The sequence below is a fragment of the Pristis pectinata genome, chromosome 5 (genome assembly GCF_009764475.1).
Source record: "Pristis pectinata isolate sPriPec2 chromosome 5, sPriPec2.1.pri, whole genome shotgun sequence".
Classification (NCBI taxonomy): Eukaryota; Metazoa; Chordata; class Chondrichthyes; order Rhinopristiformes; family Pristidae; genus Pristis; species Pristis pectinata.
In genome coordinates, this window is record NC_067409.1 from 53,186,714 (window position 1) to 53,214,398 (window position 27,685).

Below are 27,685 nucleotides of genomic sequence, written 5' to 3' on the forward strand. Positions count from 1 at the left end.
CAAGGAAATTGCAGTGTAATGTTGGGTATTTTTTTTAATGTGTTCTGGGTAAACTAAATCTGGAGGTTCCCAAGTTTAATAGTGCTTTGCTGGTGAACTTAATTACTATTGGGAAAAAAAAATCAGCGAAATTGAAATTCTTTCGGCAGATACTTCAGACAGTTACTATATGACTGTTTCTGTGCTGTATCTCTCTATGAATCTATGACTGATGAGAAACGTGAGATTTAGGATGTCAAATATTACCAATAGGGTGGATGTCCTATCATATAATATATTTAGGGTTTAATATCTATCCAGACCTTTGGCCCTTAGAGCTTGATCCCGCCATTCAATACATTCATGGTGGATCAACTATCTCAATACCACATTCCTGCTCTCTCCCAATATCCCTTGATGCCTTTTTTTATTTACTGTACCTCCTCCTTAAATGTATTCAGCGACTTGGCTTCCACTGTTTTCTGTCATAGAGAATTCTCTTCTTAGCCCATATCCTAATAATCGACCCATTGTTCCAGACCACTTAGCCAGGGGAAACATCGACATCAGAATTTTGTACATTTCACAGGGAGCTCTTCCTGTTTTTCTAGTGAGCACAGGCTAAGTTGACCCAACCTCTCTTCGTATAGCAGTTTTGCCATCCCTTGAACTTTTATTACATTCCCTCTGTGCCTCATATCCTTCCCTAGGTAAGAATACCAGAACTGCACACAAATACTTCAGGTGCGATTTCACCAAGGCACTGCAAGACTAAATCTATGTTAATTTTTTCTAATGCTGTTGATGTTTACTAAGTGTTCTGTAATTACATCCTTTATAATAGACTCTAGCATTTTCCCTACTACTTATGTTAGGCTAATCAGGTTGTAGTTTTCTCACTTTATCATCTTTTAAATAGTGGGGTTATATTTGCTACCCTTCAATCTAAAAGAACTGTTCCATAATCTGTAGAATTTTGGAAGATACAATGGTTACATCCACTGTATCTATGGCACTATCAGCTTTCAGTGCCATTAATTCCTCCAGGATTATTTTTTCCAGTAATACAAATAAAAGGTAATTTCTATTTCTTTGTTAGACTCTTGGTTTTCTAACATTTCTGGGAGGTTATTTGTATATTTTTCCATGAAGACAGAATCAAAGTATTTGTTTAATTGCTCTACTCCTTCTTTGTTCCCCATTATAAAATCTTCTGTTTCAAACGGCACGGGATCTTTTTTTGTCATTACTGATCTGTTTCTTTTACATGCTTGGAGAAGCTTTCACAATTTGTGTTTGTATGTCCTGCATCTATTCTCATACTCTCTTACGAAAGTTCTTGATCCTTTTTATGCAGTATTCTAAGCTGCTCCCAATTTTGAGCCTTGCTTCTTTTTCTGGTAACTCTATGTGCCTCCTCTTTGGATCTAATACTATCCATGGCTTCTTTTATAAGTCACAATTGGATCACTTTTCCTTTTGTGATTTTGTTCTAGCAGAAACGTATGACCATTTCCTGCATTCATTCCCTGTTGTTGGTTGTTACCAATCTGCTGTCATGCTTTTTAATGATGCTATCCAATCTATCATAGCCAACACTTCTCATAGCAGTTTCCTTTGTTTAAATTCCATCTTAATAATGAATTCTCTACCATGTTATGAACACTCTTCCCCAAAGAACACCACACACCAACAAGATTATTACCTAACCCCTTCTCATTGCACAATACCCAATCTAGGATCTTCTCTTCCCTGGTTGGCCCTTTAATGTACTGGTCTCACAGACAATCTCATATACACTACAGGAATTCCTTCCCTATAATATTAATGCCAATGTGTTTTAGCCATTCTACGTGTAGATTAAAGTCACTCATGAGTGCCTTTATTACATGGATCCCTAACTTCTCGTTTGATGTCATCCCCTACATTGCTACTACTATCTGGAGGCCTGAAGGCAACTCCTACAAATCTTTTCTGGTCCTTGGTTCCTCCTAACTCCACCCAGACGGACTTTACATTTTGATTTTTGGAATAATCTTTTCCCCTTATTGATCTGCTTTGATCCTTTACCAACAATGCCATTCCTCTTTCTTTTGCCTTTTCTCTGTCCTTCCTGGGATATTCAGCTCTCTCCCTTGGTCACCACGCAGCCATGTCTTCATAAAGGCAGTTATATCATGTCCATTGTCAAGAATTTGTCCCATTAATTTGTCTACCTTATTTGAAATGCTTTATGTATTTAGATACAACGCCTTTTCATTTGTCTATTTAGTATTTTTAGACAACTTGATGTTTTTTTTGTATTATGGCCCAATTTGTCGTCTTATAATCTTTTCTTACCTGGATCTTTATTTGTTGGTGTACTTTTTTGTAAGCTTTGTCTCTCCCTGATATAGTTTGGCTATCACTATCTCAATCACTTCCCTGCATTGCTTCTTTGTTTCTTTTTCTTTAACATTCTAAATTTCTCTCCACTGAGACCTTCCACTTTCCCACCACCCCACCTTATTTAATGTGCAGTCCAACTGACTTCCAGAGTTATTTGATTTGCTAGAACTTTGGTCTCAGCATGGTTCAGATGTATTCTGTCCTCTGAACTACTGTCTGTTTTTCCACTACTGATGCAGTTCCCCAAGAATTGAAACCCACACTAGTCTTTAAGCCATGATTTGGGCAAATATTGAATGCAGTCATCTGTCATTGTTTCTGTTAGTGGTTTCGTGGGCGTGGCTTAATTTAGTTCCTCAGTTGTATAAAATCTTGTTGCTACACAGGGCCTCTGTGCAATTGAAGGAGCCAACTTCTCAGTTGGGCAATGTGTGAGATAAATCTAACTTTGTTGATAAGGAAGCAGTAAGCATTAGCTATTCAAATAAAAATGGCCAATAATTACTTTGGTTGGTTGGCCCTTTGTACTTTAGACTTGGGGGGTGGGGGGAGAAACTTTTGGAGAAATGATGATGGATCTGTTCAGCTTTTAATTAGCTTGTCATTCATTGTGTTTATCATCTCCACAGATAATAATTGCTCAGTAATAAACGTGATTGGGATGGAGCTCAGGCATAGGAAAGAAGTGGATCCCAAGGGCTCAATGTTATATACTTTCATGTGTGCATTTTCCTAAGCATTTTTGTCCAGTATGGAGCTTGGTTAGACATTTTGCCAATTTTATGTGGAGTAACTGGAAGCAGAGAAATAAATGGTTGCTTCCACAAAAATCTATACATTTAATTTTGAGTTACAGTAATTGGGGGCTGATTCTCAGCTTTAACAATTAATTTTGAATTTTTGGAATTTAATTTGTTGTATGATGGGCTATTGAGTTGGTGGTAGTTAATCTTCTAAGAAGCTAAAATTTTGAGCAATGTTTATGCACTCATACCATATATATGATCTGGACAAATTGCTAACTTCTTTATCAGAATTCTAAATCACTTATTTGTCAAATGTGAATATTTCAAAAAAATGTGAATATAGTGAGAACATTTTCATTAACACATTTTAAAATAGCATCCTAAAGAATTTGCTTAATTAATTTTGGGGGAAAATTGGGCTTGTAGCTTATAATGATATCTACACGTAGCCCTGACATTTTTGACTATATTTGAGAAAAAAACTTACAATCTTCACCGGCATCAACTGTGGTGGAGGTGTGGGCTGGGCTGGGGAATAAGAAGACTTGTGTCATTGTTGCTGACATTTCTAATTGATTAACTGTTGCAGTCTTGTTTTCACAAATAGCATCGAAACCACGGAGTTGAAGGTTATTACAAGTGACTGATTTTAACTGTCTAAGTTCTGCAATAACAGTCACATTTATCTGTAAAGTACATATGCTTTTAGATTTCATAATTTTGAAAATGTACACTGGAGCATGTCCATTGCATGAAATAATATTTACAATTGAGAGTCAGTACAGATGTTTTAAAGGACAAAGTGCATTGTTTCATAACTACTTTAAGGAGCCTTCTTATATGATTACCAAGAGCGCAACTTTATTTCCTATGTTCAAAATGAGATATTGAAGTATTACTATGCTCCTTTCACTGGTATATTTTTATAATTCAGGAAAAGTCTAAGATGGTTAAAGTATGTCCCTCTAATACCTCAGTTTTTCCATTACAACATTCAGTCTCATTTGAATGTCTTAATATTTTGCATGTTCACACTGAGAAAATAAATTCATCCCCAATTCTTACTCATTTAATATTATATGTCTGGATGCGATTTCTTAGCCATATTATGAAATATTCTAGGTTTACCACTTATTATGTTTCAATGAAGTCCTACGTGGAAGATAGGCACTGAAATGCCAAGCTAATTATTCAGATTGCATATGACTGCCAGCTTCCAGATAGTTGCTCATTGTGAGCACTTCCTTTATAAAGTGGTTCTGTAAAGTTGTGGGCTCTATGAGTGCTGAAGATGAGAATGAAGCATATTATTCTGCTCTTGACTTTCAATGGTATTATCATCACCTTGTGTCCACTATCAATATCTTGGTGGTCACCATTGGCTAGAAGCTCAGCCAAACCAGTCACAGAAATGAGGTGGCAATAAGAACAGGTCGAAGGCTAGGATCTTGCAGTGAGGGGTTCACCTCCTTATACTCCAAAGCTTTCTATCATCTACAAGACACAAGTCAAGATCATGATGGAATACTGTCCACCTGTCACAATAAATACAGCACCAATAACTGAAGAAGCTCAACACCATCCAGCACAAAGCAAATTGCTTGATTAACACAGATTCAACCATCCTAAACAGTTTAATTCTCTCTACCACTGGTTGTAGCATTGCCATTTACAAAATACACTGCAGTTAACTTGCCTAGGCTACCGTGACAGCATCCTCTGCCACCAAGAATGACAAGAGCAACTGGTGCATGGGAAGATCACCAGTTACAGGTTCCCCACAAAGTCACAGTCCATTCTGACTTGGATAAATTTCACCATTCCTTCATGGTCACTGGGTCTAAATCTTGGCGCTCCCTATCCAATAGCATTGTGGGAGTACCATCAGCAGAAGGATCAACAATTCAAGGAGCAATACACTTCACAGAAAAGGTGTAAAAACAAAAGAGTTATAGGAGTGGGGGATTTTAACTTCCCTAATATCGACTGGGATCACTTTGATATGAGGGGCTTAGATAGGGTGGAATTTGTAAAGCGCACCCAGGAGAGTTTTTTTGAGCCAATATGTAAATAGTCCTACCAAAGGTGGGGCTGTACTAGTCCCAATCCTGGGAAATGAGGCCAAGCGATGGAAATGTCAGTGGGGGAGCATTTTGGGGATAGAGATCATAATTCCTTAAATTTCAAGGCAGTTATGGAAGGGGATAAGGATGGTCCTCAAGTTAAGGTCCTGGGTTGGAGGAAGGCAGATTTTAATAACACAAGACACCTAGCAAAAGTAGGTTGAAAGTGAAAAAACAAGCTTTTGGAGGAACTCAGCGGGTCAAGCAGCATCTGTGGAGGCAAAGGGAAAGTCAATGCTTTGCCTTCCCCTTTGAAACCCTGCATCGGGACTGAGAATGTAGAGGGGAGATAACCAGTATAAAGAGGTGAGAAGGAGGGGCATGGCAGCAGCTGGCAGGCGCTAGGTGGAGCTAGGTGAGAAGGGAGGTGACAGGTACCAGACAGGAATAGGTGAAGTGTGGGAGGGAAGATGGAAGGCATTGGCAGGTGGGCTAAAAAACAAATTGCTGGAGGAACTCGGTGACTGGTGGATGATAGGTAGGGACAAATAACGAGAGAGAAAAAGGGGCAGGGAAGGGTGGAGGTAGAGATTGAGGCTGGAAGGTGATAAGGAAATGAGGTTTCAGATGCTGAAATAAGGAAGGTGATGTGGAATCAAATAAGGGATGGTTGATGGACAGATAGAACCAGTTGGGGGAGGAGATAACTGGTAGGTTAAGTGTGTGGGTGATAGGCAGATGGAACCAGCCTCAACCTGAAATGTTGACTATTTCTTTGCCACCACAGATGCTGCTTGACCCACTGAGTTCCTCCCACGGTTTGTTTTTTGCTCTCAATCTACTTTTTCCGGCATCTGCAGTCTCTTGTGTCTCTGTTTACAAATAGAACAATGTCCAACAAATGTGAGTTTTTTTAAAAGGAGGATGCTAGGAGTGCAGGGCCAGCATGTTCCCAAAAGGATGAAAAGCAAGAATGGCAAGATTAGGGAACCCTGAATGACAAAGGATATTAAGGGTTTGAAGAAAAAATGGAAATATATGGCATCTGTAGGCAACTGGAAACAGGAGAGACCTTTGAGGAGTATAGAGAGTGTAGGATAGTACTTAAAATAAAATAGGAGGGCAAAGAGGAGCCATGTGGAAGCTTTATAGAGGGTGCAGAGGAGATTTACCAGGATGCTGCCTGGATTGAGAGCATGTCTTATGAAGATAGGTTGAGTGAGCTAGGGCTTTTCTCTGGAGAGAAGGAGGATGAGAGGTGACTTGATAGAGGTGCATAAGATGATAAGAGGCATAGATTGAGTGGACAGTCAGAGACTTTTTCCCAGGGCAACAATGGCCAACATGAGGGGACATAATTTTAAGGTGATTGGAGGAAGGTATAAGGGGGATGTCAGGGGTAAGTTTTTTTACACAGAGAGTGATGGGTGCGTGGAACACACTGCCAGCAGAGGTTGTGGGGGCAGATACATTAGGGACATTTAAGAGACTCTTAGATAGACATATGAATGATAGAGAAATGGAAGGCTATGTGGGAGGGAAGGGTTAGATAGATCTTAGAGCAGGGTAAAATGTTGGCACAACATTGTGGGCCGAAGGGTCTGTACTGTGTTGTAATGCTCTGTGTTCTAAATATCACTGGCAGACAAGATTAAGGAGAATCCCGAGGCATTTAACAAGTATATTAATAGCAAGGGGTAACCAGGGAAAAACTTAGGGACCAAAGGAGTCAAGAGATGTGGGTGAGGCTTAAATGAATACTTATTTGTACTCACTTATTCAGGAAGGAGGCATAGTAAATGGAGAGTTCAGGGAGAGGCTCAGTGATATATTAGACTACGTTAGCATTAAGAAGAAGCAGGTTTTGGATGTCTTGGAAAGAGTAAAGATAAGATATCTTTACTAGTCACATGTACATCGAAACACATGGTGAAGTGCATCTTTTGTGTAGAATGTTCTGGGGGCAGCCCGCAAGTGTCGCCACGCTTCTGACGCCAACATAGCATGCCTACAACTTCCTAACCCGTACGTCTTTGGAATGTTGGAGGAAACTCGAGCACCCGGAGGAAACCCACACAGACACGGGGAGAACGTACAAACTCCTTACAATTTAGGGATCCCTAAGGCCTGATGAGATGTATCACAGGCTACCAAGGGAGGAGATTGGGGCTCTGACAGATTTTTGCATCTTTGCTAATCACAGGTGAGGTACCACATGATTGGAGGATAGCAAATGCCCTTTCTTTGTTCAGGAAGGGCAGCAGGGGTAAGCCAGGTCAACAGGCCAATTAATCTTGCATCAGTGGTAGGGAAACAATAGGAACAAATTTTAGAGAGAGGATTTATTTACACTTGGAAAGGTAGGGATTGGTTTGGAATAGTCAGCATAGCTTTGTTTGTGGGAAACCCTGTCACTCTAATTTGATGGAATTTTTGAAGAAGTAACTAAGTATGTTGATAAGTGCAGTGCAGTAGTTGCCTATGTGAACTTTAATGAGACTTTTGACAAGGCCCCGCATGGTAGGCTGGTTCAAAAGGTTAGAGCCCATGGGACAGATTGAATCCAAAATTAGCTCGGTAATAGGAGGCAGAAGATGATGGTGGAGGATTGCTTTTCTGATTGGAAGTCTCTGACCGGTTGTGTACCACAAGGATTGGTGGGTGAGACCTTTAATGCTTGTGATATGCGCTCATGATTCGGATGCGAGTGTAGGAGGTATGACGAGTAAGTTTTAGATGATGTGAAAATTTGTGGCGTCATCGATAGCAGGGAGGATTGTCTTGGGATAAAACATGATATTGATCAGCAGGAAAATCGGGTAGAGCAATAGCAGACAGAATTTTATCCTGATAAGTATGAGGTGATGCATTTTGGAGGTTGGAAAAAGGCTAGGACATACACCATGAATGATAGAGTATTAAGGAACAGAGGGACCTTGGTATACAAATTCATGGATCCCTAAAGATGGCAGCATAGGTAGATAAGGTGCTGAAGAAGCATACTGTGGATGCTGGCCTTCATTAGCCAGGTAACAGAATACAAGAATGTGGATGTCATGGTACAACTTTATAAAATATTGGTGAGAGCACACATGGAGTGTTGTGTGCAGTTCTGATTGCCACATTATAAGAAGGATGTGATTGTACTGGAGAGGGTGCAGAGCAGATTCACCAGAATATTGCCTGGATTGGAACATTTCAGTTATAAGGAGAGATTGGATAGGCTGGTTTTGTCTCCTCTGAAGTAGAGGAGGCTGAGGGATGACCTGATCGAGGTAAACAAAATTATGATGGGTTTAGATAGAGTAGATAGAATCTTTTTCCTTTGGTTGGGGTGTCTAAAGCAAGAGGGCTTAGGTATAAGGTGAGAGGTAGAAAGTTTAGAGGGATCTGAGGGGGAATTTCTTCACAGAGAGAATGGTTGGAAACTGGAACGTACTGCCTGAGGTGCCGGAGACAGGTACAGGTCCTCTCCAGGTTATGAACACTCAGCTTATGTACAGCCTGTAGAACATTTGGGAGACTGGCAGGATGAATTTGCCAGCTGCTGCAGGATTGCATTCATCTTCTGCCATGGGGGAACTGGGTTTGTGGCAATATCAGGGCATCTTTCAGGAAAATCTGAATGGTTGAGTTAAATGCCCTGGTTTAACTACACGTCGCCCTTGGTTTGCCTATGTTTTTATTTAAATATATTGCCGGCGGCTGCATTTTCACTTGCAAACTGTTCGAGCTGTACTCTCACAGTGTTTAAGAACAATCTAGACAAGCACTTGAATCCCCAAGGAACAGAAGGCTATCAACCAAATGTGGGTAAATGGGACTTGTATAGATAAGTACAGTGGTCAGCATGGACATTGTGGGCCCAAGAGCCCATTTCTGTGCTGTATAACTCTATGATGCTATATAGTTACAAAAGAAATTCCCAATGTAAACAGGTCCTGTGACATGGTAAACTAAGGTTGTGGCCACTAGGTGGTACTTTTCCGCTGTTATCTTTTGACACACCACAAGTGATATTGTGTGATTTGCTGGTAGATTGAGATTTAGTAGATTAAGTGCTGCTGCCTCACAGCACCAGCTACCTGGAGTCAACCTTAACCTCTGGTGCTGTCTGTATGGAGTTTGTACATTCTTTCTGTGACTGCATGGCTTTCCTCTGGGTACTCCAATTTCCTCCCGGATCCCAAAGATATGCTGGGTGGTAGGTAATTAGTTGTTTATAAATTACTCCAATAGGTGGGTGGTAGGGGATTCAAAGTGGCATTGATGAGCATGTGAGAGTGTAGGTTATAGGGAAATAATTTGTGGCATGGAATTGCTCTGAGAGCTGGCATAATCCGCATGGTCTTTTTATGTGAATGAGAATCAGATTTATTATCACTGACTCATGACATGGTATTTGTTGTTTTGCGGCAGCAGCACAGTGCGAAGGTATAAAATTACCATAAATTACAAAAATAAATAGTCCCATAAAATGGAATAACAAGGTAATGTTCATGGACCGTTAAGAAATCTGATGGCGGAGGGGCAGAAGCTGTTTCTGAATCCTTGAGTGTGGGTCTTCAGGCTCTTGTACCTCCTCCCCAATGGTAATAATGAGAAGAGGGCGTGTCCCAGATGTTGAGGGTCCTTAGTGATGGATGCTGTCGCCTTGATGCACCACCTCTTGAAGATGCTCTCGATGGTGGGGAGGGTTGTGCCCCTGATGAAGCTGGCTGAGTCTACAGCCCTCTGCAGCCTCTTGTGATCCTGTGCATTGGAGCCTCCATAGCAGGCTGTGATGCAACCAGTCGGAGTGGTCTCCATCGTACATCTGTAGAAATTTGTAAGAGGCTTCGAGACGTGCTGAATCTCTTCAAACTCCTAACAAAGTAGAGCTGCTGGCATCATAATCTTATGTCATCAGAAAATATGAAATATGGCAAGTACAGTTGGCTAGACAAGATACCTCTGCTATTTTAAGAGCAGTAACTCCTTTGGTAAACACATTATCATTGCTGTACGTTCACCCAGTCAGCCTGTTCTTGATGATCTCTGGTTTCTCCCAGTCCAGCAATGCCTCAAAATTACAATGTCAAATCATCGTTTCACATTCCTTTCTCTGTAATCTCTTCCAACCCTAATGCCCACCAACATGGTTATGTTCCTCCAGTTATGGTTTCTTGTGCATATTTGATTTTATCATTTGTCAACTCAGTGCTGTGCCTTCAGCTGCCTTAGCCCACCTTTGTGAAATTCCCTATCCGAACTCTCTACCTGCCTTTCCTCATTCAAGATGTGCTTTAAAACCTACCTCTTTTTCCAAACTTTTAATTACCTATTGTTGGTAAGTCTTTATCTCAAATTTTGTTTGATAATTCTCAGAAAGTGCCTAGGAATATTTTAGCCTGGAATCTGGTGACTCACATACTGCAGCAAGCTAGCAATTCTCTACGGAACTACTGTTTAGCCATCTGAGCAATCTAGCACAATATTTTCATTGTCCCAAACATTATTTGAAGATAAAACAGTAGCTCAGGGCACAAGGGCCAAATTCTGTATCCATGGCTGCTGACCACACTGAAAAGCCCTACCACAATAGCAATAACAAGTTGAATTAAATCAGAGCCCTAAAATGTGGTAAAATATTCAAAAGAAGTCCACACTGGCTTAATCAACACAAAAAAACTGGATGCCAAGGCAGAGAAGAACTGAATCTGATAAAAATATGGATTTGGGATGTGGGGCTCTTAAAGCAGGGTAGCTGAAAAGACAGAAAGGATTCTTAAGTGAATTTCAAAGGGTTGTCCCAAGGTAGCTGAATGCAGGGCTGCTGTTGGTGAAGAGAATGGAGCAGGGAGTATTGAGGAAGCCAGAAATGAAGAGTTCCAAAAGGGGTGGGAATGATTATTGGTATTGGTTTATTATTGTCACTTGTACCGAGACTTGTCTTGCATACCATTCGTACAGATCAATTCATTACACAGTGCATTGAGGTAGTACAGGGTAAAAACAATAACAGAATACAGAGTAAGGTGTCACAGCTACAGAGGAAGTGCAGTGCAGGTAGCAAGGTCATAACAAGGTAGATTGTGAGGTCAAGAGTCCATCTCATCGTACAAGGGAACCGTTCAATAGTCTTATAACGGTGGGATAGAAGCTGTCCTTGAGCCTGATGGTATGTGCCCTCAGGCTCCTGTATCGTCTGCCTGATGGTAGAGGGGAGAAGAGAGAATGTTCCGGGTGGGTGGGGTCTTTGATTATGCTGGCTGCTTCATCAAGGCAGCAGAGTCCATGGAAGGGGGGTTGGTTTCCGTGATGTGCTGGGCTATGTCCACAAGTTTCTGAGAATGAAGATGAGATTAGAGAGCCAAGACCATATAGGGATTTAAACACAAGGATGATAAGTATGTAGGCCAACAAACATTGGTGAGTGGGATGGTGCAAAATAGAATTTGGATTCTAATTTGGATGAATAAAGACAGTAAATTTTTGGATGAGCTGAAGTTTATAGGGCATGGGTAATGAGAAGCCATCTAAAACACTTTGAAATAATCAAGAGAGACAAGAGACTGCAGATGCTAGAATCTGGAGTAACAAGCAATCTTCTGGAAGAACTCAAAAGGTCAAGCAGCATCTGGGGAAAAGCATCCAGGTCCTGATGTGGGGTTTCGACCTGAAACCTTCACAACTCCTTTCCTCCCACAGTTGCTGCTTGACCTGCTGAGTTCTTCCAGAAAATTGTTTCTTGAAATAATCAAGTCTGAAGGTGGCAGACATACCTTACATTTGGATATTTTAGCAATTATTCTTTTCCAAAGTTGTGGACTACACCCATTAATCACGTTTGCCATCCAACCCAAGTACAATGAAAAATGTTGGGGTTGTATTTAGTTCTTAAAATGGTATGACTGGAGAAAGAACTGTAACTCATAAAGGACTTTCTGACTTGGACATGTCATCCTTGATGGGTTCTACAAGGAATATGTGTGGGAAGTAAAAAGCTTAATGCATCCCTCTAATAGTCTTATCTAATGGAGGCAAAGTACAAAGAACCTGCAGCATCTTGGTTGATGACTCCCTCCATGTAGATCATACCTGTACTTTAACTAGATAGCAGCCTTCAGCCCTAAATGGTGCGCAGCAGCAGAGTCTTCCCAGAGCATCAAAGGCATCACTGGTCACTGCACTTCGTTTGACGTTTCAATCCAGTTTTCTGCCATCACCTCAAATTTCTCTTTTAAAAAGAGGTGTAGCTCCACAATTATTTGACATACAATCATGCTGCCTACGTATGCTGTTCCTTGGCTGGTAACTTATTCAAATTACAGATATGACATTCTCACTTCAAATATTGTCCCTTCCCCTATCCCAAGAGTCTGCCTAGAATAAGACTGTGATGTTAAGGTAAATCCTTTGTTTTAACCAGGCATTCAATTAACATTATATTTATATGATTGGGAGTAATTGGTTGCCATTTAGACCGTAAATTTGCACCAAATCTTTTTTGCATAATGCCAAACCATACACGTGGCCCAAAAACCACACCATGTTTGGGTAATGAAATTTTACTACTTAGTACTAAAGCAAATTTGCAGAATTATATTCCTCAAGGTTTGATCTTTAATTTCACATTGACATTTTCTTGAGTGCCTTGTGACCTTTTGAGGCAATTCTGTCGAATCATGGATTATAGCCCAGTCTTTATCAAAATATATTGTATACTTTGCCCTTGCACGATAGAACATAGAACAGTATAGCACAATATAGGCCCTTCGGCCCACAATGTTGTGCCGACCTTTAAACCTCGCCTAATACTATCTAACCCCTTCCTCCCACATATCCCTCTATTTTAAATTCCTCCATATTCTTATCTAGTAATCTCTTGAATTTGACCAATGTACCTGCCTCTACCACCACCCCAGGCAGCGCATTCCATGCTCCAACCACTCTCTGGGTAAAAAACCTTCCTCTGATATCTCCCTTGAACTTCCCACCCATTACTTTAAAGCCATGCCCTCTTGTATTGAGCATTGGTGCCCTGGGAAAGAGGCGCTGGCTGCCCACTCTATCTATTCATCTTAATATCTTGTACACCTCTATCATGTCTCCTCTCATCGTCCTTCTCTCCAAAGAGTAAAGCCCTAGCTCCCTTAGTCTCTCCCCATAATGTATGCTCTCTAAACCAGGCAGCATCCTGATAAATCTCCTCTGCACCCTTTCCAACGCTTCACATCCTTCCTATAATGAGGCGACCAGAACTGGACACAGTACTCGAAGTGTGGTCTAACCAGAGTTTTATAGAGCTGCATCATTACCTCACGGCTCTTAAACTCGCTCCCTCGACTTATGAAAGCTAACACCCCATAAGCTTTCTTAACTACCATCTCTACCTGTGAGGCAACTTTCAGGGATCTGTGGATATGGATGCCCAGATCCCCCTGCTCCTTCACACTACTAAGAATCCTGTCATTAACTTTGTATTCTGCCTTGGAGTTTGTCTTTCCAAAGTGTATCACCTCACACTTCTCCAGATTGAACTCCATCTGCCACTTCTCAGCCCAGCTCTGCATGCTATCAATGTTCCTCTGCAATCTTCGATAATCCTCTACACTATCCACACCACCACCAACCTTTGTGTCATCTGCAAACTTGCCAACCCACTCTTCTACCCCCTCATCCAGGTCATTAATAAAAATCACAGAAAGCAGAGATCCCAGAACTGATCCTTGTGGGACACTGCTACTCACAGGCCTCCAATCTGAATGCACTCCCTCCACCACAACCCTCTGTTTTCTACAGGCAAGTCAATTCTGAATCCACACGGCCAAGCTTCCCTGGATCCCATGCCCTCTGACCTTCTGAAGAAGCCTACCATGTGGAACCTTGTCAAATGTCTTACTGAAATCCATGTAGACCACATCTACTGCACTACCCTCATCAATCTGTCTGGCCACCTTCTCAAAGAACACTATCAAGTTGTGAGACATGATCTGCCCTTCACAAAGCCATGCTGGCTGACCCTGATCAGATCATGATTCTTTAAATGCCCATAGATCCGATCTCTAAGAATCCTTTCCAACAGCTTGCCCACCACAGATGTAAGGCTCACTGATCTATAATTGCTTGGACTATCTCTACTACCTTTTTTGAATAAGGGGACAACATTTTCCACCCTCCAATCCTCTGGTACCATTTCCATGGACAACAAGGACTCAAGGATCCTAGCCAAAGGCTCAGCAATCTCCTCCCTCACCTTGTGGAGCAGCCTGGGGGAATATTCTGTCAGGGCCCGGGGACTTATCTGTCCTAATATTTTCTAACAGCTCCAACACATCCTCTTTTGATATCTACATGCTCTAGAACATTAACCTTACCAACACTGTCCTCAGCGTCATCAAGGCCCCTCTCCTTGGTGAATACTGAAGAGAAGTATTCATTGAGGACCTCACCCACTTCCACAGCTTCCAGGCACATCTTCCCACCTTTATCCCTAATCGGTCCTACCTTTACTCCCGTCATCCTTCTGCTCTTCACATAAGTGAAAAATGCCTTGGGGTTTTCCTTAACCCTCCTCGCCAAAGCCTTTTCATGTCCCCTTCTTGCTCTCCTCAGCCCCTTCTTAAGTTCCTTCCTTGCTATCCTATATTCCTCAAGAGACCCATCTGATCCTTGCTGCCTAAACTTTATGTATGCTGTCTTCTTCCTCCTAACTAGATGTTCCACCTCTCTTGTCAACCATGGTTCCTTCCATTCTTTCTCTGCCTCACCGGGACAAATTTATCCCTAACTTCCTGCAAGAGATCCCTGAACAACGACCACATCTCTATAGTACATTTCCCTTCAAAAATGTCATCCCAATTCACACTCGCAAGTTCTAGCCTTATAGCCTCATAATTTGTCCTTCCACAATTAAATATTTCCTGTCTTCTTTGCTCTTATCCTTGTCCATCACAATGCTAAATGATAGGGAGCGGTGGTCACTGTCCCGCAAATGCTCACCCACTGAGAGATCTGTCACCTGACCTGGTTCATTACCTAATACTAGATCTAATATGGCATTACTTGGTCCGTCCACATCCGTGAAAGGAATCCGTCCTGGACACGCTTAAACTCTGCCCCGTCTAAACCTTTGGTACTAAGCAGGTGCCAATCAATATTTGGGAAGTTGAAGTCTCCCATGATAACAACCATGTTACTTTTGCACCTTTCCAAAATCTGCCTCCCGATCTGCTCCTCAGTATCCTTGCTGCTACCAGGGGGCCTATAGCATACTCCCAGTAGAGTAACTGCACCTTTCTTGTTCCTAACTTCCACCCACACTGACTCTAGAGAGGATCCTGCTACATTATCCTCCCTTCCTGCAGCTGTAATAGTATCCCTGACCAGTAATGCCACCCCTCCTCCTCTTCTCCCCCCCCCCCCCCATCCCTTTTAAAACACTGAAATCTGGGAATATTCAGTATTCATTCCGGCCCTGGTGACAGCCAAGTCTTTGCAAGTGCCACAATATCATATACAAGCTCTCAGTTCATCGCCCTTATTCCTGATGCTTCTTGCATTTAAGTAAAGGCACTTCAGCCCATCCACCTTACTACTTTTATACCCTATACTCTGCTTCCAGATGTTAGATCTGGCTCTACTCCATGAACTTCTTCCACTGACCTATCCCTCCAGTTCCCATCGCCCTTGCAAATTAGTTTAAATCCTCCCAAACCACACTAGCAAACCTGTGTGCAAGGATATTGGTCTCCCTCGAGTTCAGGTGTAACCCATCCAATCTGTACAGGTTCCACCTTCCCCAGAAGAGATCCCAAAGATCCAAAAATCTAAAATCTTGCCCCCTGCGCCATCTCCTCAGCCATGCATTCATCTGCTATCTCCTCCTATTCTTACCTTCACTATCACATGGCACTGGCAGCAATCCTGAGATTGCTCCCCTTGAGGTCCTGTTCTTCAGCCTTCTGCCTAGCTCCCTAAACTCACTTTTCAGGACCTCATTCCTCTTTCTACCTGTGTCATTGGTACCAATATGTACCACGACTTCTGGCTGCTTTCCCTCCTGCTCAAGAATGCTGTGGATCTGATCAGAGACATCCTGGACCCTGGCACCTGGGAGGCAACATACCATCCGGGATTCTCGCTCATGTCCACAGAACCTCCTGTCTGTTCCCCTGACTATCAAGTCCCCTATCACTATTGTCCTCCTCTTCTCCTCCCTTCCCTTCTGAGCTGCAGGACCAGTCCCAGTGCCGGAGACCTGGCTACTGCCGCTTGATCCCTGTAGGTCATCCACCTCAACAGCATCCAAAGCAGAATACCTGTTTTTGAGGGGAACAGCCTCTGGGATCCTCTGCTCTGTCTGCCTGTTCCCTTTTTCTTTTTCTTTCCCCTGACAGTCACCCATCTATCTGCCTCCTGGACCCTAGAAGTACCTGCTCTAAGGGTGGGGGTGGGGGAGGTGACTGCCTCCCGATGCACAGCATCTACATAACTCTCTCCCTCCCTCATGCTTCGCAGTATTTGAAGCTGCGACTCCAGCTCATTAATTCTGAGCCGAAGTTCCTCCAGCCTCAAGCACTTACTGCAGATGTGGTCACCGTGCACCACAGCAGGGTCCACTAGCTCCCACATTGCTTTGCCCTCCATCTGAACTATTTTTTCTTACCTAGCTGTAGTCTACTTAAAAGTTATAACAGTAAACCTTACCTTTACTTACCAGCTACTCACCAGTGTTGTTGCAGATGGCCTCCGCCTCTTGATGCCGAAGCCTGTTGTGCCAAAGCCACTCACTCTGACTCTGTCCACTCCGAAAATGGCCCCTCCAAAATGGCCGCTCCACTTGACATGACCTCCTTTTTATTGGCCCTTCTAAATTAGCCTGGACCTGTGAGGGACCAGCTGCTCCTTGGTCTCTCAGCTTCTGTTTCTCTCCTAAGGCAAATCTTTAAACATTAATGGGGATTGTTCTTGAATGTCTTCTGAAGTTAGATATAATGAAACTCCAGTGTGCTCTTGCCTTTTGCAACAGGATAATTAATTTAATGTTTCTCATTGTGAATGTTACAGTACCAATTTTCCATTGTTAAGGCAAGGAATGGTGAATGCAACTCAGAGTAATGATAGTAGTTGTTGCCTTTGTTCCTCAAGCAGTTAATCTAGGATCTATACCTCAACTATTAAGTAAAGTTACATTGTTTTTTGTTCATTTCAAGATAAACTGAAACATCTTAAACCTGTAGTGATTCAGCAGACCAAAAAAACTTGCACATAACTAAACAGCTATATTTGATGGATACTATTCTGGATGCTTCCTCCAAAATATTTATAAACTGATAAACAACTTGTCCCTCTAAACAAACAATGTATTAAGCAAAATCAACATCATTACTATAAATGAAAATCTGAGACAGACTAATCAAATAAATTCAAAGTAAATATATTCACTGGCAATCATTATGAAGGCTTCAGTAGATGCTGGTCAGGTACTGGAAGATTAGAAGCAGGCTAATTTGATGCTTGCAATCAAAACAAGCAAAAGAAGAAATGCAAGTCACTTCAGTTCCAGTGTTCCTCTTTTCTTTCCCTGTAAAATAATGAAATTGATTACACAAACACCCATAGAGTAACTATTTAATAAAAGCTGTCAATTCAGAAGAGATTCCAGTCTGATGTATCTGTCATCTTCGGGGGAATAACCACCCAAGTGAACTCTGGGAGCTCCAAGGCATGGTGTAATTTGACCTGAAACAAATCAAACAAAATACTGAAATTCAGCAGACTGCTGGATGAATTCAGATACTGTGTACTCCCTGAATGCAGAGCATTCCTTGGGGTTTCTTTTTATACTGGCTATACTTGCTACTTTAGTATTGTTAGCAAATAAGGACACCACTCCTTTGTATAAATTATTGATGAACAGTACATAGAAACTTGCCACTGAAATGAACCCAGAGGAACATCACTACTATGTCAAATTGTCCTTCTTGTTACTACCATCAGGGAGGAAGTACAGGAGCCTGAAGACCCACACTGAACTACTCAAACAGCTTCTTCCTCTCCATCAGATTTCTGAATGGTCCACAAACCCATGAGCATTACCTCCGTTATTCCTTTTTATTTGCACTATTTATTATTTTTGTAATTTATAGTCATTTTATGTCTTTGCACTGCTGCCGCAAAACAATGAATTTCACATCATACAAGTCAGTGATAATAAATCTGATTCTGATCTATTGCATTTACCCCTTAATCTATATCTGCTGCAACCTCAAAGAACCCAATTAAGTTTATTCAACATATTTTATCTCTTTAAAAATCTGTTTGACTGCTTCTAAATATGTTCTCTTTATGGAGACATTTAGTAATTTCATTTTGGGTTAATGCCAATGAGGAAGCATGTAGCAGGATAATAGGTTTAAACACGATCAGCTACTGTTTTCTGGTTTCATTACTTTTCACCTGCAATTAGTGGCTTTAGGTTCACTGCAGGCTGCCTTTTATAAAAAGCTTTTCCTTCCCTGCAGGTCTTTCTTTCAGTAGTGAATTATAAGAACTTAATTTGGGTTCATATGCGCTAAAACACTTTTTTTGTGGTAGGTAATCTTTAGTGATTTGGGAGAAAACATCTGTCTGTCACCTCATTCATATTTGTTCTCAGACTCTGAAATTCTGAGTTGCCATAGCTGCAGGCTAAAATTTAAAGTGCACTTACATGAATGCTGAATAGCTAGGGTTTAAAGTGTAAAATTAACCTTCTTTGTCATTTTTGTTGAAGAGTATGAAGTAGGCAATTTAATTACATCTTTGAGATTATTAGGGCAGAACAGAGGATTATATCTAAAATTTGAAAAATTCATCCTGGGGTGGCTAGTTTTGTAAATCAGTCCTATTGTCTTAATTTTATTTGTTGAAGCAAGGTGCTAAATTGTGATTGTTCCGTGGTTTTGGATTCTAGCCTCCCTTCTGAATAATCGAGTCACAGAGTTTTACAGCATGGAAACAGGCCCTTCGGCCCAACTTGTCCATGCTGACTGTGTTGCCTGGTGAGCTAGTTCCATCTGTCTGCACCTGGCCTATAGCCCTCTAAACCTCTCCTATCCATGTACTTATCTAGATGGCTTTTAAATGTTGCTAATGTGCCTGCCTCAACCACTATTTCCGGCAGCTCATTCCAAATACGCACTACCCTTTGCATGAAGCTGCTGCTCCTGATATCCCTTTTAAATCTCTTGCCTCTGATCTTAAACCTATGCCCTCTTGTTTTTAGCACCTTCTTCCTGGGAAAAAGACTATGTGCTTTCACCCTGTCTATGCCCTTTATGATTTCATACACCTCTATTAGGTCACCCCTCAATCTCCTACATTCCAGGAATTAAAGTCCTAGTCTACACAACCTCCCCTTGTAATTCAGACCCCCTAGTCCAGGCAACATCCTGGTAAATCTTTTACATAGAACACTACAGCACAGTACAGGCCCTCCGGCCCACAATGTTGTGACAACATTTTATCCGGCTCTAAGCTCTATCTAACCCTTCCCTTCCACATAGCCCCCTATTTTTCTGTTATTCATGTATCCATCTAAGAGTATCTTAAATGTCCTAATGTATCTGCCCCCACAACCTCTGCCAGCAGTGTGTTCCACGCACCCACCACTACCTGTGTAAAAAACTTACCCCTGACATCCCCCTTATACCTTCCTCCAATCACCTTAAAATTATGTCCCCTCGTGTTAGCCATTGCCGCCCTGGGAAAAAGTCTCTGACTGTCCAATCGATCTATGCCTCTTATCCTCTTGTACACCTCTATCAAGCCACCTCTCATCCTCCTTCTCTCCAAAGAGGAAAGCCCCAGCTCGCTCAACCTATCCTCATAAGACATGCTCTCCAATCCAGGCAACATCCTGGTAAATCTCCTCTGCACCCTCTCTAAAGCTTCCACATCCTTTCTATAATGAGGCGACCAGAACTGATACTCCAAATGTGGTCTGACCAGAGTTCTATAGAGCTGCAACATCACCTCACCTTTTCTGTATTATTTCTAGTTTAATAACATCTTTCCTATAATAGGGTGACCAAAACGGTACATAACACTCCAAGTGAGACCTCACCAATGTCTTGTATAACTGCAAAGTAACTTCCCATAATGAATAGGAAGCACCAAGGACAGGGCGTGAGTTAAAGAAAGGTGCCTTTTTAGCACTCATCCAACAAAAAAGCGATAATTGTTTTTCTTGGGAAACCATTTGCCAGGTGGGGGTTCTGAATTTATAAAATGTGGTAAATATTTTTTTTATAATCTTAATTGAAAATAATCAAAGAGTTTTGTCTCTAAACATACTGAGAGTTGTTTTTCTCATTGTAGAGCATGCAATTTAGACTCTAATTAGAGCTTCCAAGGTAGCCAAGACAGGCTTCTGAGCTACAACACCGGCTGACTTAAACAATGCTGAAAATAGTGAGCAATTTACCACCACTTCTTACTGAAGTTGAAAATACCATGTGCTAACTAAAGAATATCCAGGCCTTTTGGGCAGATGTTATCCCTGCTGAAGTTTGAAAACTTGGCAGTGAAGAACTTAATTTGCAAAGCCACAACCTCATTGCCTATATCTGGAAAGGTTTGGATATGCTGGGCACCTCACAAACTGTGTAATAGTGACCATTTTCAGGAAGGGAAGCAAGTCAGACTATGGTTTCCCTGCTTTTATTGCCACAGCGAAAGTCATTGCCAGGATCTTTCTCAGCTGCCTCCAACAAATGATTGGACAACTACTTTCCAAATCATTGCATGGATTCCATCCATCTAGAGATCTATGGATATGATCTTCACTGCGTGACAATTCCAAGAAGAATGCAGGTGCAGCACCAACAAATCTACCTGGCCTTTCTCAATCTGAATAAAGCCTTTAACTTCATCAATCTAGAGAGACTGTGCATCACCTTCCTCAGATTTGGCTACCCACAGAAATTTGTCTCCACTTTGTCTGCTTCAAGGTGGCATGGAAGCCATGATCCTAACCAGTGGCTCCATAAAAGAGCCAGCCTCAGTGAAGACCAGTATCAAGTAATGCTGAGTCATTGCCCAACAGTCTTTTTCAATCTTTCTTGCTGCAGTGCTGCACCTCACTTCTAATAAGCTTTCTATTGGAGTGCGGCCCTTTTAGGTGGCAAATCAGAAAATGTTCAAGCTACATTGCCTCCACTCCAGAACCAAGGTCACCCAACCTCGGTACTTGAGCTATAATATGTAGATGACGCTTGTGTTTATTGGAGCAACCTCTCAGCAAAGGCAGAAATTGATGATGAGCTTCCTCTCGCCTTCACTGTCCCAGCACAGCCTTTCCGCAACTGAGAAAAAAGGACGTTTGTTGATCAAGGCCTCAAACCTGTTACAAAACTATTGGTCTATTGAGCAGCATGACCCCTGCCCTTCTATTTGCTTCTAAGACTCAGACTGTTTGCAGTGGGCACCTCAAGGCCTCAAAGGTATACCATCAGCCTGTATCTGTAGATTTCTCTAAATCAACCGATGGGATAAGCAAGCCAATATCGACAACCTCTCAGAAGCCAGCATCAGTAGCATCAATGCCCTACATACACCATGCTCAACACCAGACTCTGCTCAGAGCTTCGTTACAGGAAGGAATTACCAGTAAACACAGGAAAAGATTTAAGGATATTCTCAAAGTCTCCTTGAAAAATATGCAACATCACCATCAACACACGAGTATCCTGGTACAGGATTGCTCAAAAGTCAAGGAGGAGCATTAGGATGGCACTGAGACCTCAAGCCTATGTATCAGGAGCACTTGGAAGGCCAGTGTAATTAGTGAAAGGGGTGCATCAATTTACAAACTACCCATCACCCCATCTTGTCCCGTCAGGCAACTCCTGCCCCACGTGCGGTTCTCCATCAGTTACTCAGAGTGGAAGCAAGTTACCTTTTGATCCCGAGCGATTGCCCAAGAAGATAATGATAAAGGTAAAGGATTTTAAAAGACTGATAGAAAAGGCTGTGCTGAGAATGATTAAAATTTGTATTATCAAGTAAATTGGCTCCTAATCCTCAGAGAAGAAGCAGTGTAGTTTTCGTCACTAGCAATGAAACTATTAACCTCTGTCAACAGTGAGGAAGTCTTTGATGAGGACTGTGAGTGCGATTTAAAGCATTAGCCTTTTATGGATTACTTTAAATCAACAGACAGCACTGCATTTGAAGAGGATTTTTGAAGTTCATTGGAAGACTCTCTGGGTCAAGACTTTACCAACAACTGTTAATGTTTAATGTGGAGATTCTCTGGGATTTTCACCTAGAGCAAGTGAATGTTATTGTAGACCTTATGTCATACCTAAAGAAGAATATATTTGCCTTAAAGTCAGTTTAGTGTAGATTCACTAGATTAACTCCTGGGATGATTGAATAGAATTGGCCTTTTCTTACAAGAGTTTAGAAGAATGAAAGGTACAAGATTCTGAGAAGAATGGACAGGGCAGGTGGTTAAGATGCTGTTCCTTATAGCTGAAGGATCTAGAACAAGGGATAGCACAGTTTGAAGACAAAATGTCAGCCATTTTGCACTGAGATGAGAAATTTCTTTATGTTTTAAATCTTTGGAATTCTATACTCCTAAAGACTGTAGATGGCTGGCATATTCAAGACAGACTAGCATTTCTTTCATGGAAAAGAATCAGGAAAGTGGTTAAGGCACAGGATCACCCACAATCTTTTTGAATAGCGAATAGGCTTGAGGAACTGCATGACCTACTATTTCTTTTGTTCCTGCGTTCAATCTGGCAGTCACGAGAAATCAACAGTTAAAGCAGCAATTCTGCCAGGGAACCAATCTCAGGCCAAAATAGGAGGAATCAAGGAGGAGGAGATTGAGGGGGAGAATGAAGGGAATGATGATCAGTGCAGAATATCAAAGGGTTCCAAATAAATTAATAAACAAGCTTAATGTACTAGGAGCAGAAAAATGCAGTCCGAAATTTGATAGTTAATAATAAATCCAGAAGAATATTCTGAAGAAACTGCTTTATCCAAAGATGGTAAGCATATGAAACATGCTAACTCAAGTCATAGCTGAGGTGAATAGATCCATAAGGAGGAGGCTAGAAAAGATCATGAGGAATAAAGGGCTTAAAAGTATTTTGCGATATCCTGAGAGGGATGTGATTCACACAACATAAATGCAAGTTTTTTTTATTTTCCCAATCAGTATGTAGCCTCAATCTTCCAACTAAAATCCACATCTCACACCAAATGAAGTTCATGTGCCAATGTAACCTTCATTCTTGCAAATGTATGAGCAGCTTCTTATATCTTGTTACAATTGTGTTTTTTATTAATTACATCACCCCCACCCCACCTTTCCAATTTGCTGTGGTGCACTGATTTTGAAATTATTCTTCTAATTTTTGAGTCAAAATTATTTTGTAAATTGATTTGAACAGAAATCACAAGTTATTTGATTGGGTCCGCATGGACTGCATCAACTACACTACATCATATTAGGCAGACAGGATCAGCCACTGGCTGGTACCAACTGTCCCTGATTAACTGCTAACTTTCCAAGCTTCCATTAATCCTGTCCCTCAGAATTTTTTTCCAATAATTTTCTTACCACTGATGTTAGACTCACTGACCTGTGATTATCAGCATTGTTCAATTTATCCTTCTTGAATAAAGGTACCACATTTGTTGTCCTCCAGTCATCTTGCATCTCACCTGTGGGCCACAGCAATCGCTTCCATTCTTTCCCATAGCAGCCTGTGATATATCTCATCACCCTGGGGATTTATCCACCTCAATGTTTCAATTTTTAATTTTCCCCTTTCATTCATTTTCCACTTTATAAATAATTGTAATGATTTTGGACATTTGACTTAAGCACAACCACTCACCTTTAACACTGAAAGTTTTCATATCTCTCAGAACTTTCATGGAATAATGTTAATTTGCATAAATACATTAACTTTGAAATGCCCTTTCTGAAATAATGCATACATTTCTACAAAACACTTTCCTTCACTTTGTTGTCTGTAGATGCACATGGACAACCCAAGACTAACTAATATTTTTCCACTTCCAAATTTGCAAAACATTCATTTTCCTTTGCAGATTTTTAATTTAAATGATCTCCTTTCTCAAAAATTGTTTCTTAAATTGATTTGACTTCCTCTGATTTTTCTCTTTCTTGTGCTGTGGATACCATTATTGGCCATGGTGTATATAGTGACCAGAATTTAATATGTGATTATGTGATTAGAATTTTTAATCTGGAAAAATGGAGCATTATGTTTATACTTGTCCAAGTCCCTCAACTTCTTACACAGAAGTGAATGCATATTGGATGCTGGTGAACGAAATACAAACTTAAAAAAATAATTTTTTTAATATAAATTAAAGAAAACCCAAATCAATAAGAAAAATTGTAAACAATATAAACTAAACAAACAACAAAAAAGAAAAAAAAACTGGGCTAACATTTCTCAGTAGAAACAGAGCAATATTATGTCGTCAACTCCGTTCCTCCAAGTTGGAAAATTATTGAAAGGGGATCTACATCATGTGAAAATATTGAATAAATGGACTCCAAAAAAAAATTTAACCTATTTACATTGGCAAAATACTAGATGAGATATTTCCTTTCTGCCCATAAGTACTGTCTGCAGAATCATTCTGGTCATGTTGTTGCAAACACTTTCACCCTACAAATATGCGTCTCCACATTTATTGTGAAGCTGTTAGTGGAAACATGTCATATTGTCTTTACATCCTCCAGCCGGTGGTGGGGCTGTGTTGCCTCATTTTTGCATCTTGGATCAGGTCTCAGTTTTATAGACAAACACTTATGCTTCAAACAACTCAGGTTTCTTAAGTTAATGTTAGTGGACTTGTTCTAAACTAATAATAATTTAATTAAAAGAAACTTCATTGGAAATAGCTAATCAATGTTAATGGATAAATAAAAGTACATGGTCACATCAGATAAACCTAACAAAAAATATTGGAATTATCAGACTCAGCTAAAGTTTTTTAAAATGCTGGAGGATATTGTGGTGGTTGTCAGGGAATTCAATATGCATTGTAATTGCACATTTCCTTAATGTCAGGATTTGCTTAAACTATTTTAAAGGTCTGGAATTAAAAACAAATGCTTTAAGGCTGGAGCTTTTTCATTTATATAGGTTTATGAAATGCTTTTCTGAGTTGGAGGTTAAGGCAATTTGTTGGGAAGAGTGAAAGAGGATTACTCTGCCTCTGGCATTGGTGTGCTTCAGCTGAGAGTTGTTGATAATGATACTGGAAAGGTGCATTTCTCATTTTTGTGATCATGAAAGTTCAGCAAAAGATAAAGTAACTACTTAAACCTAATTAACTACGGACTGTGACTTTTCCTCACTTTGTCTCACAGCAACTACAAGCTAACATGAGGGAAATGGAAACTATATGCCTTCGAGTAAGAGATGAAGATTCTCAAGCTTTGGAGAAGATAATAAACCCTGTAAAGGAGCGGGCTGCAGCAGCTGTTGAGGAGTTCCTGAAACTCCATTCACAGCTTTCCGAAGTGCACAGTGACCATGGAAACGTAGAGAATTCGCAGGACCCGCACTCATCTCTAGTGCGATCCCAGACCATAGCAGGTGATATATTGTTTAGTACTGTAAAGAAACATTAAAGAAGACCATTTTACCGGTTGTTTATTTACATCTTATTTAAACAGCAGTGCAGCTTTAATTAGCTACACATACTAATTGGCAAGGAGGATGAAGTGATACAATTTGATTATCTTTCTGCACCTTGTGTGTGCATTTTCTCTGATATTGGGTGTAGTTAGAACAATATTCTTTTTGAATGTCATTTATCCTATTGTTGTTCTCCTTCATACAGGTACCAATTGCAAAGTGTCTTTGTAGAAATTAAAATAAGGACAGGATAAGAGAGAGATAAGAGTCAGAATGAAAAGTAATGTTGTTATTTAGTTTTGAAAAATCTCCCAAATTTTAAATCTGAAGGAATTAAATCTTTTGATTATCTCCTTTAATTATTGCATATGCCAGATCTAGAAATTGCTGACTGCTTTATGCCATGATAGCAATGACCCCTGAGCAAAAAAACAATGTACTGGAGGAACTGCAGCATTTGTGGGAGGAAAGAAATTGTTGACGTTTCAGGTCAAAACCCTGCATCAGGGCTGCTCCAGATTCCAGCACCTGCAGTCTCTTGTGTGAGCTCTTATAGTCTCACTATTTTGCTTATGGAAGTCATTGGGGAGAAAGAGTGGCATAACATTTTCAAGTTGGCATTACTGCATTTTAGAGCACTCTCTCAGTGAGCCTTAAAACCTTTCTGTATTACAGACTTCTAAGTTGTCTGGATAAATTCCTAGTGTATGCAGTGAATACTGACAGAATGATTTATTTCATACTGTGATCTCATATTATTTTGTCTGTGATTGTTAGGCAGCACAATTTAGAGTTATACAGCATGGAAACAGGCCCTTCGGCTCAACTGGTCCATGATGACCAAGATGTCCCATCAAAGCTAGTCCCATTTGCCAGCGTTTGGCCCATACACTTCTAAACCTTTGCAATTCATGTCTTTTAAAAGTTGTTATTGTACGTACCCCAACCACTTCCTCCGGCAGCTCGTTCTCCATAGATACCACCCTTTGCGTAAAAAGATTGCCCCTCCGGTTCCTATTAAATCTTTCCCCTCTCACCTTAAACCTATGCTCTCTAGTTCTTGATTCCCCAACCGTGGGAATAGACAGAGTGCACCTATCTATGGCCCTCATAATTTTATATACCTCTCCTATGCTCCAAGGAATGAAGTCCTAGCCTGTCCAACCTGGAGGGATCATCCACTGAATCAGTGTGGGTGGAAGTCAGAAACAGGAAGGGAGTGATCACAATATTGGGAATATTCTACAGACCCCCCAGTAGCAATAGCGACGCTGAGGAGCAGATCTGGAGGCAGACTGGAGAGGTGAAAAAATAACAGGGTTATTGTCATGGGTGATTTCAACTTCCCTAATATTGATTGACACCTCCTTGGTGTAAAGGGGATAGATGGGAAGGAGTTTGTTAGGTGTGTCTAGGAAGGATTTCTTACGCAGTATGTGGACAGGCCGACTAGAGGAGAGGCCATACTGGACCTGGTACTAGGCAATGAGCCTGATCAGGTTTCAGATCTCTTGGTGGGAGAGCATTTTGGAGATAGTGACCATAACTCCATGACCTTTACCATAGCCTTGGAGAGGGATAGGAACAGATGATATGGAAAAGTATTTAGCTGGGGGAGGGGGAGTTATGATGCTATTAGGCAGGAACTTGGGAGTGTAAATTGGCCACAAGTGTTCTTGGGGAAGTACACAGCGGAAATGTGGGGGTTGTTTAAGGAATACTTGCATGGGGTTCTGGATAGGTTTGTCCCACTGAGGCAGGGCAAGGATGGTAGAGTGAAGGAACCGTGGTTGACAAGAGATGTAGAATATCTTGTCAAGAGGAAGAAAGAAGCTTA

General features: G+C 41.0%; 1 protein-coding gene across 3 annotated transcripts in view; it reads left to right on the forward strand.

Moving 5' to 3' along the window:
• Positions 1 to 27,685, forward strand: part of stx17 (syntaxin 17) — a 74,921-nt gene that overhangs the window by 32,053 nt on the left and 15,183 nt on the right. For all 3 annotated transcript variants that reach the window (XM_052016504.1, XM_052016503.1, XM_052016506.1), the window contains one exon: positions 25,578 to 25,806. In XM_052016504.1, coding sequence (XP_051872464.1) covers positions 25,578 to 25,806 — 229 coding nt within the window. The remainder of the gene's footprint in view (positions 1 to 25,577; positions 25,807 to 27,685) is intronic.